Source organism: Amphibalanus amphitrite, unplaced genomic scaffold, assembly GCF_019059575.1.
Source record: "Amphibalanus amphitrite isolate SeventyFive unplaced genomic scaffold, NRLGWU_Aamphi_draft 000349F_arrow, whole genome shotgun sequence".
Taxonomy (NCBI): domain Eukaryota; kingdom Metazoa; phylum Arthropoda; class Thecostraca; order Balanomorpha; family Balanidae; genus Amphibalanus; species Amphibalanus amphitrite.
Window position 1 is genome coordinate 561922 of NW_024881844.1, and position 15813 is coordinate 577734.

Consider the following 15813-nt stretch of genomic DNA (forward strand, 5'->3'; position numbering starts at 1 on the left):
CCCGGACCGGTGGCACCCAGAAGGGTCGGTCCTAGCGCTCCGCTGACGGCATAGCGCGCCCGGCTCGGCTAGGGGGCCAACAAAGGACGCCCTCCACCGGCCTTCTATCTCGTTTTCCAGATTACGCAAAAAATAGAGCCATCATCAGCGGGCCATATGCATGACAAAGCGCCGCGCGGTCCGCGGGGGCCGGCGGGGGGCGGAGGGCGGTCTCGGCTGGTCTCGCCAGCCTGTGACACTGGGAGCCTCTGACAGCGAACCCGGGGGCGCCGTCAGCCTCCCGCAACGACCATATGCTCAGCGAGGGACCGGCAGCCTAACCAACGCCTAATGGTGTTAGCTCTGATGGTCGCTTGTGCTTGAAATCATTAACAAATATTCACAAATGAATGCGGGAATGGCAGAATGGTGACTATGATTTTCGGAAAACGTGAGCGTTAACGTTCCATTCATAAGACTAGCTTTTACTTATCATTCGACATAAAGGTATAAGTGAAGCGATGGCGTTCAAATTTCACATGCTGCACATGTCGTATCGATAGTTAATTACACCCTGACTGGAGCTGTTATGCTAATCATTTGTGAATGAGGGCTTACAATTACGTAACAGAAACTGTTGCGCAAATATCGTTGCAAATAGCGTGCCACGTACCGAACACTTCAATTCTTTACGTTCATAGAGAACAACATAAAACGGTAACATCAACCGAGAGTTACTTTGCTTTACGACAAAAATGTTGTCCATTTGATAGCAGTTAGCACTATTAACTAAATGTAATTATTAGGAGCATTAGTAGGCGTGAGGTTTGGTATATGTACATAAGTCACTGAAAAAAAACACACAATTTATACATAGCAGCACCTAGATGTTAAAATGCGAATTGGAATTTTAGGCAGATAATGATTGATTGCTTGACCATGAACCAAATGCCGACACATAGCCCTTTACCATGGCGCGGAGCAGCTGCGGTGAAGCCCCCCCCCCCTCTGTGGAGTATTACCGCATTCCTGTTGCACCGGTGCGGTATCACCAAGTTGGCCCGGTGGTGACTCACTATGTAATATGTATGTACATCCATAATTCAGGGGTGGCATACCGGCTCTCGGTTCACCGGATCGCTCCCCTAATCCATCAATCTGCCGACAGAGCTACCGCGCTCGACACTAATTAATTACAGAAGGCGCTCTAACGGGCCCCTCTCGCCGACTTCTCAGCGGTCTCAGCACCCCAAACAGTCCGACCGGGGTCATTCTAAACGGATGGGGTGCAACGGAGTCAAAATTACACCAAATTACGTTGTCAATGATTTTTTGGGGGAGATGCAGGAACCATTCGCGTCTGTTTTTCATTCAAACATCGGACAAGCTTGCAAGACCCCGGGGTTTTGTTAATTTAAATCCGGACTTCGTCGATGGGACCTCTGGGCCCAGTTGGTCCATTTGCGTGTTGCCCGCTCTACCACCAGAGCCCAGTTGGCCCATTGGAGTGTTGCTCGCTCCCAGAGCCCAGAGCCCAGTTGGTCCACCCGCAGAGCGCGGTTGGTCCGACCCCGCAGAGTGCAGTTGTTCCGACCCCTGGAGTCCAGCTGGTCCTGTGGAGTGCTGTTGGTCCGACCCCACAGACCGCTGTCGTCCCGACCTCCCCGGAGATCCGCACTGATCCTCTCGTAATCCGTCCGACTAGCAATTTGCCGGCGGCCACCGTCCGGCACAATGCGGCTTTAAGCGGGTGTTTGCTGGCGCTGCGGGCGGCCATCTGTGCCGACGATCTGCCGTCGGACCGAGAGTCGACGCCGACGCAGGGAGATCCAGGATAGTCGCTGTCCGACGGGCAGCGGGCGGCCAGCTCTGCGTCAATAAAGATGGCCGATAGCCGGATAGCTGCCCGGCGCGGCGACCGCGTACTGAGACAAGGAGATAGGGCGGAGAGACGGAGAGAGGGAGTGGAGACGCGGAGATAAAGGGTTGGAGACGGAGGGAACGGAAGGATGGATGAGAGATATAACAGACGAAGGATGCAAAGGAAACGCGGAGATAAAGGGTTGGAGACGAAGGGAACGGAGATAGGGTGGATGAGAGATATAACAGACGAAGGATGCAAAGCAAACGCGGAGAAGGACCCGAGAAAGAATGACGCGGCGATAGGGCAAAAGACGGAAATGATATGAAACTGTATGTGAAATGGTGCATACAAATTTAGGTCGTTTTATGCTTTGCTATTCATGCATTCTGTCTGCTAACTATCGTGCAATTACACCCATGCAACAAAATGTTACATGTGGTCGTTTCTGCTGGTTCTTTTTAATTGCCGAAAAAATGCATCAAATCAGGTGATCGAAACGACTGAAAGTGTGCTTTACTAATTGATGTTCTTTTTTCAGGCAATCATCTACGAAGGTCAGGACAAGAACCCGGAAATGTGCCGCGTCCTCCTCACTCACGAGGTCATGTGCAGGTGAGATATCTATTATACCTTCCCCGTCGTCCCACGGGTCTTCCTGGTCACATATCTCATAACAATATTTACCCCTGTGGCATAACTTCCACGGGCTCTCAGTCCCTCTTAGCACCAGTGACACTGGTTGAGCTGTGCTGAGCCCTCCTGATCAGCTCTGATCCAGACTGGGTCGGGCTGACCGTCTGCCGTCTGCCGTTGCTCGCCTGTCTGCGCCCGTCGGTGCCGTTATCTTGGCCGCCATGCCGTCACACATCGCTGGCCAGCCGTCACGTCGGACGTCAGCAGCGCCAAACGCCAGCAGATGACAAGGCCCCGGCACCGGCCGACCAAACAAAACGGCTGCCGGGGGGCCGAGGGCTGAGGGCTGAGGGCTGAGGCGCGGCTCCAGTTCGCAGACGAGCTGTCGCACAGCCGTGTGCCCCCCACTTGTCTGCGCGTCCGTGCGTGGCCACGATAATGACGGCACAAAGGACACCTCCCCGCCGCGAAAATGGGACCACCAGCCAGAACGAAGCCGCACAATGTGGCGCCCTTTGGCGGCGCGTGTGCCGGCCGCCGCGCTGGCACCTGTTGGTCGCGTCTAACAGAGGACGGGTCCGAACCGGCCCGCCGCGCCGAGCGGAACCGGCCAACGGGACGAGAGAACCATCTGCTTACGAATTAAATGCGCCACACATTTATATATCTGGCATTTATCAGCAGGACTTTGCGCCGTAGTTGGTCCGCTTTGTTTGCTTTGGTGGTCGTCGATATGAATAAGGGCATGCAGTTTTTTGTGTACCTATTGTAGGTAATTGTTATGCTAAAGACATTCTACTTTTACTCCTTGATTGGACTTGCACGGAATATTCTTATGCGTTTTTCATCTTGCCCTCTGACTCTATTTCGGTATTTTTTCAGCCGGTGTTGCGACAAGAAGAGCTGCGGGAACCGTAATGAGACGCCGTCGGACCCGGTGATCATCGACAGGTGAGTCGGCCGCCGCTGCCGTAATCGTCACAGGCGGTCATCTCCAGGCACATGTGGCATGCCGTCTGACCACTGTAGTGTCAGTTCACACAGTGTAGCCGCGGGCTGGAGAGGCTTTTCTGATCCAGCTACCCACATAGTAAGCGAGCCTCACGTTCGATCAACGCTCTCGCAATCTGAGTCCTACTTCGATCAACGCTCTCGCAAGTTTAATCCATAAGTCTTTACTCATATCTCACCTCTTGTGATTTGTGCTATGCAGATTTCTCCAACGTCTCCACCGGCATCTAATTTTACACTTCAAGGTTGTGACTCGAGATAGCCCACTCTCCTGAGTACAATGCAGTCATTTAGAGACAACTCAATTGACAACTCCTTAGCCCTCCGTAGCTGGTGTAGCGACCATTGTGACTCAAAGCCCTTCGCCATACCTAATGAACCTGTCTCCCAGTGCTGGGTCAGATCACTAAGCATACCTACTCGACTTTCGAGCCTCCTGCCCATGCCGTTGTTTTCACCACTGCTCGGGTGTCTGGACGGCCGCTGTGTCGGAGTATGCGCGTGCGGTCCGTGCAGCGCCGCGCCGGTCCCGGGCGGCGCGGCCCCTGGGGAATCCGTCTCCCCCCGGGGGCAGGTGGCCGCGCCCCGTAATGCCATTACCGGGCAGGGCGGCCGCACACAGCCAGTTGGGTCAGAACAACAGCGCCGAAAGCACGGAGACAGCGCGATTGCGCGGAAACCGAGCCGGCAGAGGGACTGCTTCCGCGTACCCTTCATTAGTCATATCTTGTTTACGTGCACCAATTTGATAGCTGAGTGAATGTGAGGTAGCCCATTCAGGGAAGAACATAATCAATCGGAGAAAGTGATGACTAGATGACGAAAAGCCAGGAAGTGAATGACCACTCCGGGCAAAGAGGCCCTAAACCCGAAGTTTAGAGAACGAGAATCAGTCGACCCCACTACCACTCCATGCTGCGGCTCCAATGTGACACATCGGATGAGCGATGGTGGCCGATCATCCCGGTTTGTTTTAAAGATCACAACTGATGTTCGACTGAGCCATGTCTCGGTAACAATGACAGATCCCGCGCACCAGCTGGCGACACAGTCGTAAAACAATGCCACCGGGCCGCGCGGCACGGTCTCATTGTGTGCCACCGGCCGAGCACAGAGAGGACCACCGATTTGCGCCCTCCTGCCCGGCTCCCACCCCACAGACACAGCGAATAATAGACTCAATCCGCAATGTCAATGGACGCCCAACATTTGTTACAAGTATAAAATTTCAATCGATGTTAACTACTGGCGGGTCTGTCGCTCGGCTGGCCGGGCTGCAAGGGTGGCCCGCTCGCTGGAGGCCATAACGCCACCTGTCGCGGTAGAGGACCCGGGGGGCCCGGCGGTCCAAGCGGGCATTAGGGGGACTCAGAGGGTAGAGCAGTCCCCGCGGGCTGTCAGAGACACCACCAGTCGCCGCACAGACTGGCATACGAACTGACAGCCTCTGTACAGGATGGCAAAAGGGCATATTCAGCCTCCGTAATTGCCGAAAGGGGGACTCAGTTCGTTAAACGCTTTGAAACTGAAGACTTATTTTAACGCTGGATGTTAGCCGTGGGTAGTTTTTTTCCTGACTGATCAATGCACATGATTTCGGGGCCATTCTTTGCAGCGCAAGTATGCCATGCGAATACGTTCGGAGTTTCCAGGTCGTTGGGTTGGGGGTCATGACGCCGAGCGCCACAGGTGCCCCAGGGGACTTGTTCAATCGCTCAGAGTTGGGCCGCTGTTACACCATAGCCTGACCCGGCTGGCAATACTGCTGACTGAGCCGTGTCAGCAGTCTGGGACCTGAGTGGGTCGGCGGTACATCTGACGTGGAGGGCATGGGACCTGACCTTACAAGGTCGGTACCTACCTAACCAGGCCTTGTCCTGGCCGTGACCAGGGTGCCACTCGCGGCCGCCCGGCCATTAATGCCGCCGAGGTGTGCACAGGTGCTGTCCAGTGTATGCCGTGCGCGCGGCCCGGCCCCGGTGCGGCCGAGGCGCGGCCGCTGAAGTGGCATGTGTTGCTGGTTCCCCAGGGGGCACTCGGCGTGAACCACTGCCGTCCAGCTGCAGTCATTCGGCCGCGGCCGGCGGCAATGTGCAGGCTATTGGCGCCGATTGCACCTTGGCTGGATTTATTATGGGTGTCCGAGGCGAGGGAAATTGCGGCTACCACACACACACACACACCTGACAACGGCTTCAATTCTTGTAATCAAACGCGACCAGTGAAGTTGTTTTCTTCCTGAGCTAATAATTTACGATAAACGTTGTGTTTTCACAATTTCGTTGATTTATCGATAAGAAATGACAGCATGACAGCTACCCGACAGCTCAATGTGAGTCTTTAGGAGTTCCTTTTTCTACCTTGCTTATTTTCGTTCAGCAAAAACATATAGCAAAGAAAAACAACAGGAGGCATCCAGTTAAACCAACATTGAGCCAGATTATAATATCTGGTTGCATAATGAATTCGATATATTGAGGTGAAATTAGAAATAATCAGTGAACTGAAGTCAGGAACATTACTGTCCTATGATGACTCCACTGGTCGCCATGAAACAATCAGTGGTGCTTACCATTCTTCGAAGTCATATGTACGTTTCTCTAAGGTATTGGGGCAAAAATATAGTCAAATTTGAACGACAATCTTGGCTGCCATCTCTCCCAGTCGTGCAGCGCAGGGCTGTTGGCTCGCTACCTCTCCTTACATCCCACACTGAAAACAATTTAACCCAAGGCTGGCGAGTAAACCGGTGTTTTACGGGTACCCCTATCCGCAACCATTTTTAACCACCCTCCCAGGAGTAGTGCTAGGTCTCATTGCGGTGTAGTCGTACTTGCTCTGAGCGGATATAACCGCTGTCAGCGAACAAGTCCGCTGAGAGCAGGGACGACTACACTGCAATGGGGATTTACTGTACTCCTGGGAGGGTGGTTAAAAATGGCTGCGGATAGGGGTACCCGCAAAACACCGGTTTACTCGCGGGCCTTGGGTTAAATTGTTTTCAGTGCAACTCGTCTCCGACTCAGCAGCCACTGCATGAGACCGCCGCAGAGACGCCTATGCTCGCGACTGGTTCGACGGGCGTGCCGTCAGTTTCAATCTGGCAAGGCGCGCTAACGGACGATTGAGAGCTTGTAGATCAATTACGCCCCTCCCCTCCCGCGCCGCAGCTACCCATTACGTGTCTTTGTTCAGGCCTGAATGCATTGAGGCAGGGGAGGTGTGAGCGCGCCTCGGCGAGCGGCCGTCTGTCTCTGACTCACCGACTGTGTGTGACTCGAGTCGAGACGGGGAGAGGTTTGACTCGGGGCTGCCAGAGTCAGACTGTGAACTAGCGGTGGCTGTATCTGCCTTATGGTAAGCGGTGCGGGTCCTGTTCCTTTTCCAGGCGCCCCCGAATTCATGAGTCTTACTGCGCCGACCTTGCCCAGGACGCACCAGGTCGCGGAGAAGTAGGGATGGCCTAGGAGTCCCTGGACATGGGGACCGTCCTATATACCCACGAGAAGCAGCAGTCGGAAACGCGTCAAAATGCCGCTGTGAGCTGAGGAACGCGCAGAGCCCGTTTCGTGTACACGTTATGGGTGTCTGGGGACCACTTTGACTGTCTCCTACACGCCCCTGATAACCTTCCGTCCTCTCCTCGAAAGGCGGCAGTGCCGTCATCAGCGACCTGGTGATTGAACCGTCTGACCCTCCTGGAAAATCAGTTCCCTGCTGGGACTGGTTGTGGTCGGTCTGGGCCGTCGTCGGTCAGTAGGGCCTTCGGTCAGTCATTCAGCCTCTTATACTGTCGGTCGGTTCTTCAACTAGTACTTCAGCGTTCAGTATGTGTTGGTCTGTCCCTTGATAAGCTGGTCTGCCCCACGGCCGACCGGCTGGCATCCTTCCGTCGGTCGGTCAGTCGTCGCTTCGCTGGTGTATCGGTTGGTCCATTGGTCCGTCCGTCTATCGGTCGGCGGGCTCAGTCGGTGGGTCAGACGGTCCATCGGTCCATCGGTCCATCGGTCTGCGGGCTGCTCAGTCAGGCCGTCAGTCGGTCAGTCAGTCGGTTCGTCGGTTGGTCCACCAGTCGATCCGTCGGTCCGTCGATTGGTCTACCAGTCGATCCGTCGGTCCGTCGACTGGTCATTCGTTCTTTCGGTCCGTCGGTCGGTCCGTGTGTCGGTCCGTCATTCGTTCTTTCGGTTCGTCAGTTGGTCATTCGTTCTTTCGGTCCGTCGGTCCGTCTGTCGATCCTTCGGTCCGTCGGCTGGTCATTCGTTCTTTCGGTCCGTCGCGTCGGTCGGTCCGTGTGCCGTCGGTCTGCCTGTCCAATGCACAGTGGGGATTTTTCCGATCTAGCGCCTATTAATTAAAAAAATATTTTTTGGATTTTTGTTTATTTTTTGTGTCAGTAGGGCTAAGACATGTCTGAAATTTTCATATATGGCATTGTTTTATCTGTATGTCCACAGCAAAACTAGGGAAAATGCGCCCAAAGTTCACACTCATGCGTGATTACTCAATGGGCTCAGCAAGGCCCGAAAGTATAGCTCAATTTCATTGTCCTGTCCTGTTGGTTTTAATCTTGCGAGGTCTTAAAGTTGCATATCGTCTGAAAGGCACCTTTATTAGGAATGGAATGGCAAACAGAAAGTATGCCACAACCTTACTAAGGTCACAAAAATGCCCTTTACAAAAAACCCTTACAGACACCATATTGAAGGAATGGTATTCTAAATAAAGGTAGGAAATCAACAATGTTCTCCACACTTTTCCACTCCGAAATATATCCTATCGAATTCGCCACTTTCTTCGGCACAAGACAACGCCTAGTTTGGCTGCCGAAACTTGCCTGAACACGGAATATTCACATTAGAGTATCTTAACCCGCGCGGGGCTGGGGTCTCCAGCCGAACGCGCGGGGCTGGGGGGGTAAATTTTACCCCCCCTGTTATCTCCCGAACTAATGGTCCGATTTGGAAAATTCAAACGCCAATCGAAAGCTCTCATCACGAACTACTAAAAACATGTACTTAATTTAAAGTTTGAGGTCAAGGTCAAGGTCAGGTCAAGGGTACAAATTGCAAGTTTCTACAGTATCGGCCTTGCACCGTAGTTGCCGAAGAATGGAGTCATGGACTGAGACTGATCGCCCAAAACGTGTTCTTAGGCTACCAAGACAATATTCGTTGCATACAATATCATTCAGAGGTCAAGGTCAAGGTCAGGTCAGGTCAGGTCAGGTCACCAAAAAACAAAATATAGAAAAGGGCATGTGCGACACATGTTTTATGGGTCATTTTACTCATAGAATTCAATAGGCACACTCAATAAGTGATATGGACCACCTCTGGATGAATTTCAGGTCGAGGTCAGGTCAAGGTCAGGTCAAGTGAGGTCAAATTTTGAAGTTGGTTGTTAAGGCCTAAAAAGGTGTCTATCTGATGCAGTTTTTCACGGCGAATCGAATGGTGCTATTTTTGTTTCCGTACGAGGTCTAGAACTTCCAAAAAAGTCATTTTTCAAAAAATTTGTGTGTCGTGACGTCATAAAATTTTGAATAACTCCCACATTTTTGAACCGATTCTTCTAAAATTTGGTATGTAGGTGCACGTAGACCACTTCTCTGACATATATTCCGGTTTTTTCGATAGACTCAAAATTTTGGATTTTATAATGATTTTCCCAAAAAAGTCAGTTTTTTGAAAAAATTTAGGCCAAAATCCAAAATTTTCAAAAAACCGAGATAGCCATTTGATAGACAAAGTAAAATTACGTATAACCTTTTTTGTTACGTCTTGATTCCTTTAAAAATGAAGATGTTAGCGGCGTTTGAACTTTTGCCGTTTTTGAGGCGAAAATGGCGAACATGACGTCACTAAAACGTCCATTTCTCAAAAATTTTCCGACGGATTTCGCTCAAATTTTGAGGGAACGTGTCAAATTGATGTAAGAAAAGGTACTGAAAGTTTGGCGGCGCTGCGCGCCGCCGTTTTTGAGATATCGCAAAAATTCGCGAGGGGGGGTAAAATTTACCCCCCCAGCCCCGCGCGGGTTAACACCCTACTCGAGGAGCGCTAGGGCAAACAGCACGATATAGGTATGTTCCGGACATAGGCGAATAATTTTGCTTCGTGATTTATATGATGCATATTTTCTGAGACACATTCATTAGGAATAGGATGACAAGCGTAAATTATACATTAGGGTGTCCCAAATTTCACGAAGTTTTCCAATTCACTTAGGATACACCGGGATCCCGTTCCTTGGTTCATTTGAACCTCACACACCAATTTATAGAGTAAACTACCGGTAAACAAGGTTGCCGCTAGTGCTCTGAAGTTTTATTTGTATTTTGGTGTTATATGCTAATGCAGTGTTGTAGTCTCCGTAAGCAAAATGGGACATCTGTGTAAGCTACGTAGCAATGTTACCTTCTCCGATGCTCAGTGATGCTCAGATCTCACGCACATTGCTCACTGATGAAGATCCGCACTCAAAACTTTTTTACTACCTCCTGGAGAGTTCATTTTCATCAAACCCGCAAGATGATAGTATATTGAAAGGGTAACTCGCTGCTACCATTATGTGCATAGTAACGGTACGTGGTTAATATGAGCTTATTCGCCAGCGAAGAGTATCATTACCATGTAAATATCAATATTACTCTCGCGATCCAGAACATCACGAAAACTCTTTCCTCCTGGGTATCATGACTCGGGTACAGATAGTCGTTTCATGCGTGGATCTTGTTTACCCTCGTGAAGATGATATTTGAAATGGAAACAATCAGCCAATCAGAAACGAGATCGGCCGTTTGCGGTTTGAAGGCCGCGCGCATCTGTCAGTTTTCGGCCGTTGGTCTCCGAGAGCGGATGTGAGCAGTGTCGGTGCCGCGCGGCGTGGCCGTTGGTGATTGTGCTTGTGTGTTGTGCATCGCCTATAGAGCCTCTGTGGACATTTTATTGTAAGTACCGATGTGCTAGAGCATTGCGTGCCGTTGAGTGGTGCTAATTTGACCTGGTTAACAGGACCCCGTGCACGGCCACGTGGCCTAGTGTTGTGAGTACGTACATTAATTTTGTTGTGATGCTACAAGTTTATGCATTTTGTTGGTGACTTTGAAAAAGCCTTGCACTGTAGTGATCCAGTCTCATTATCTCACGCAGACGGGCGACCACCCAGGAACGCCGTCGCTCACTTCAAATATTGTGCGCTCTGCCTAATCCAATATGAGGGCGCTGAATGTCTTGTATTCATATTCAAATTGCATTCAAGTTGTATCGTGGTGTTTATTTACCGCTTGTGCATTGCTGAACGCTTTGTATAAATTTGTATGAATAAGTGACGAGTCTCACAATGTTCATGGTTGGTGTGCCCCTCGTATTGTTTGTACGGAAGCCAAATACACCTACATTGTTGCTCTTGAAACATTTTTTTTTTTCGGTTAACAGAAGCTTCGTGAAGCTTCTGAAGGAAGCGTCTGTGGGTCTGTTACCATCCTCTGGGGGGTTTACACTAAAGGAAAGAGTAAACATTACCATGTGACAAAGGGTAGGACATAAGAATATACTCTCTGTAGGAGGGTAAAGCACAGAGTAGATGATGCGTTACTCCCTAAAAAAGGGTTCCGTTAAAGATTTACCCTTTCAAAGAGTGTAACCCAAAAAATGTTACACTCTAGACAAGAGTAAATCAAAAGAGTTTACCATTCAGAAGATGGTAAAAAACGTCTGTGTGTCATGTTACCCCTCCCTGGCGAGTTTACTCTTCATGAAAGAGTAAAATTTACCATCTGGAAGGTGGTAAAAAACGTCTGTGTGTCAAGCTACCATGCTATGGCGGGTTTACCCTTCAGGAAATGGTAAAAAAGTTTTCAGTGCGGGTATATGCACGCATACATACGTGTGTAACTGTGTGTGTGCGTGCCCGTGTGCGTCCGTATGTGTGTATGTGTGTGTGTGCGCGCGCGACTGTATGTGTGCGCGCGCGACTGCGTGCGTGCCTACCGGAGAGAAGGCAATGCCCGTTTTAATCTTGGTGTGGGTGATTTCATGTGCCGATGATTTTGTTCAGGAGTAAGTGATCAAATACAGGTCTCAGGTTGGTACTTCAAATGTCTCGCTTCAGATCGAACCGTCTACGGCAATGGCACACCACATAGACACAGATTAAACGGAATCAAATTTATATTGAAGCTATGGGTATTAACTTCGCCGTACCCTGCTCTGAGACCGTCTACGCGTAACATCATTGTATCCTGCTCCGAGATTGGTATAAACAAACATCATACCCTGCTCTGAAAACTGTCTAAAACATCGTACCCTGCTCTGAGATCCGTCTAAAATATCGTACCCTGTACTGAGATCCGTCTTTAACATCGTACACTGCTCTGAGATCCGTCAACAGCATCGTACCCGGCTATGAGATCCATCTAAAACATCGTACCCTGCTCTGAGATCCGTCTAAAACATCGTACCCTGTTCTGAGATCCGTCTTAAACATCGCACACTGCTCTGAGATCCATCTAAAACATCCTACGCTGCTCTACGATCCATCTGCACTCTACAGTCTACAGGTAACGTCATCGCACCCTGTTATGATATCTGTCTACCACTGACCTATGTAGTCCTTCTTCGTGTGACCGCAAAACGACCTGTGCCATGCCACCACCTGGGCCAGCGCCTGCGGCTGGTCCTCATCTTCCGTTCTGTCCATCAACTCCTGTGCCAGCTTCACTCCGCCATCCGCTCCATCATTTACGACTGCCAGACTGTTGTGAATAATGGAAAAGAATTGACGTATTTGTGAACTGCGTTTTAACCTGAGATATTTTCCCATTTTTTGACAGGCTCTCGCAACCATTCGAGGGCGCACTCGTCCAGATTCTGGATGAGTGATTATGAATCTCATAGCCGGGTGCAACCATTCAAGGGGGCACTCATCAAGATTCTGGATGAGTGCGCCCTCGAATGGTTGCAAGAGCTTATCAAAAATGCAAAAGTATCTCAGGTTACAACGCAGTTCACAAATACATCAACAGTCTGGCAGTTGTGAATGATGGAGCGGATCGCGGAGTGAAGCTGGCACAGAAGTCGATGGACAGAACGGCAGATGAGGACCAGCTGCAGGCGCTGGCCCAGGTGGTGGCATGGCACAGGTCTCTTTACGGTCACACGAAGGACTACATGGATCTGTAGTGGTTAGACAGATATTATAGCAAGGTGCGATGAGGTTACGTGTAGACTGTAGACTAGAGTGTAGATGGACCCGAGAACAGCGTAGGATGTTTTACATGGATTGCAGAGCAGTGTACGACGTTTAATACGGATCTAAGAACAGGGTACGATGTTTTAGACGGATCTCAGAGCAGAGTACGATGTTTTAGACAGTTTTCAGAGCAAGGTATGATGTTTGTTTATACGGATCTCGGAGCAGGATACAATGATGTTACGCGTAGACGGTCTCGCAGCAGGGTACGGCGAACTTAATGCCCACCGCTTTAATATAAATTTGATTCCGTTCAGTCTGCGTCTATGTGCATGGTGTGCCATTGCCGCAGACGGTTCGATCTGAAGCGAGACATTTGAAGTACCAACCTGAGACCTGTATTTGATCACTTACTCCTGAACAAAATCATCGGCGCATGAAATCACTCACACCAAGATTAAAACGGGCATTGCCTTCTCTCCGGTAGGCACGCACGCAGTCGCGCGCGCACACACACACATACACACATATGGACGCATACGGGCACGCACACACACAGTTACACACGTATGTATGCGTGCATATACACGGATCTTCATCAGTGTGCAATGTGCGTGAGATCTGAGCATCACTGAGCATCGGAGAAGGTAACATTGCTACGTTGCTTACACAGATGTCCCATTTTGCATACGGAGACTACAACGCTGCATTATCATATAACACCAAAATGCAACTAAAACTTCAGAGCACTAGCGGCAACCTTGTTTACCGGTAGTTTACTCTATAAATTGGTGTGTGAGGTTCAAATGAACCAAGGAACGGGATCCCGGTGTATCCTAAGTGAATTGGAAAACTTCGTGAAATTTGGGACACCCTATTATACATACCGTAACCTTATTAACCATCGCACTTGTGGGGAGGGGGAGGGGGAAGGGGTCGGATAAAACCCCATGGTTTTCCGCAAATTACTCGCGCAAAAAGCGGCCGATCGCGCCGAAACTTTCGGTACCCTCGAGATCATCAATTTTACATCTAACCTAAAAATTTCATGACTCTGACCCAACTGACCTTTGACCTGTGGCATATTTCTCGAGATCATGTTTGGCCGGAATCGCGATTCGGCGTATGCCAGCTCACATTATCCGCGGTTTCCAGTCTTTTTGTGGTTTTAAACGTTCAAATATGTGAAATGATGTTGGTGCCATGCATAATGGTGGGAGTCAAGGTCACGTGAAGGTCAAGTCAAGGTCATTGACCTTTTGATGACCTTGGTTCACTTTTTCGAGTTTTACTTGTTTCTAGGGTAGTTTTTGGTGCTGATTTCGATTTTAGCAGCCATTTGAATATTTACGAAGTAGTTCTAGTGCCTTCGTTCCATGTTACGAAGCTATCAGTAGTAGGTGACACTTCTATGGATGGCCGGCAGGACGCCTACTAATTGATCTAACGTGACCTGACCCGACCTGGCCTAAATGCATAAAGACATCGTCTGTGATCAAAACTAACATGAAATTCGTGATCAGCACCCCAAAATACCCCCGTAACACCCTAACTTTGCGAAGTTTCAAGAGGTCTCGATTTCCCAACTTTAGTTGGGTCATTAAACTGAATTGGAAAGTCAGCTTATGACCTTGGACTTTGAAATTGGATATATTCGGCCTAATTTCGTCATAGGCAGCACGCTTGACTTTTCCGCGAAGCTCTAGCTTGATCAGGGGCCAAACGGCTGAGCGGGGGGTCCAATTGAACCCCCTATACTATGTTGATTATGCACATTTACAGGTAAAATTCTCACCAGGACACACCAGCCAACATCTGTGCACAATCTGGCTACAATTCTACCTATGGTTTGCCCTCTACGAATAAATACGTGCTAGATCGGAAAAATCCCCACTGTGCAATGGTCCAAATGGACCCTTCGGTCGGCCTGTCGGTCTGTCGGTTGATCCGTCGGTCCGTCGGTCCGCTGGTCGTTGGGTCGGTCGTTGGTCGGTCGGTGGGTCCGTCGGTCCGTCCGTCGGTCCGTCCGTCGGTCGGTCGGTGGGTCGGTGGGTCGGTCGGTCGGCTGTCCGGGCGGGCAGGTAAGGTGCCCCCGGCCGGCCCCAGCGCGCCGCCCGGCGCCGCGGATCGAAAATCGATCTCGGCCGCAGCTCTGGGGCCATAACGAAGCCCCGGGAGGCCGGCGGCGGCCTGCTGGGAGCTGGGTCCGCCGACAGGACTGCTGGGATCTGGGTCCGCGGACCGACCTGTGAGGAGTCCACAAACGGACGGCTGGTCCGCTGGCAGTCGGACGGTTTAGTGTATCTAAGCTAGCAAATAGCAATATTTTCATATTTCATTCAAGCCTCAAAGTCATACCTACCCATTTTAATTCAGTCAACTTGCTACATTCACCTGAGATGTTATCATCCGTATCACAGCTTCGAATCACTTCACAAATATGAGCAGTTGCGACGCACCGACTATCCATCGCACCGGTGCCGATACTGAATCTAACCAGTATGCGGGACCGCAGCCGCCGTTCGTCTACCGACCTTTCGCAGACAAATAATACCGACTAATGATTTAACACGCGCACTGCAGCGGGTCTGAGCCGAACACGAACTGCAGGGGGGGGGGGGTTGAAAACAACCCCCCCTGAGATCTCGAAAACGGCGCAACGTAGCGACAAGCGGTAAACGGCGTTGGATAGGTTAAGATGAGATCGACAAGAAATACTAAGATCATTTTTGGGTCAGGTCAAAAACGAGGTCACCAGAGGTCACCGAAGACAAAATGTTACGATTTTCACAACAGGAATTTCGCGGTAGTTTTTCTTGAATAACTTGTCTTGCACACAAGACAGAGGATCGATTCGAACGCCATCGTTCTTAGCTCGTCAAGGCGCATCGAATGATATATAATATGAACTCGAAAGGTCAAGTTGAAAATTTGACCTCAGGTCAAGGTCATGACCTGACCGAAATAGGTCATGTTGCATATCATTCGATCCGCATTGACGAGAAAAACACGATAAACGTCGAACGGAGTCTCTATCTCTACTCAATCTCAAGTTATTGAAGAAAAACCGCTGGTGACCTCAGGTGACCTAAGATGACCTGGAGATCACCTTCCAAAGGTCATAAGTGATA

At 50.2% G+C, this 15813-nt stretch overlaps 1 protein-coding gene across 4 annotated transcripts in view; it reads left to right on the forward strand.

The window, feature by feature from the left end:
* LOC122389228 (transcription factor collier-like) overlaps positions 1-15813 on the forward strand; it is a 58541-nt gene that overhangs the window by 14806 nt on the left and 27922 nt on the right. For all 4 annotated transcript variants that reach the window (XM_043381057.1, XM_043381059.1, XM_043381055.1 and 1 more), the window contains exons 5-6: positions 2382-2455; positions 3359-3427. In XM_043381057.1, the coding sequence (XP_043236992.1) occupies positions 2382-2455; positions 3359-3427 (143 nt within the window). The remainder of the gene's footprint in view (positions 1-2381; positions 2456-3358; positions 3428-15813) is intronic.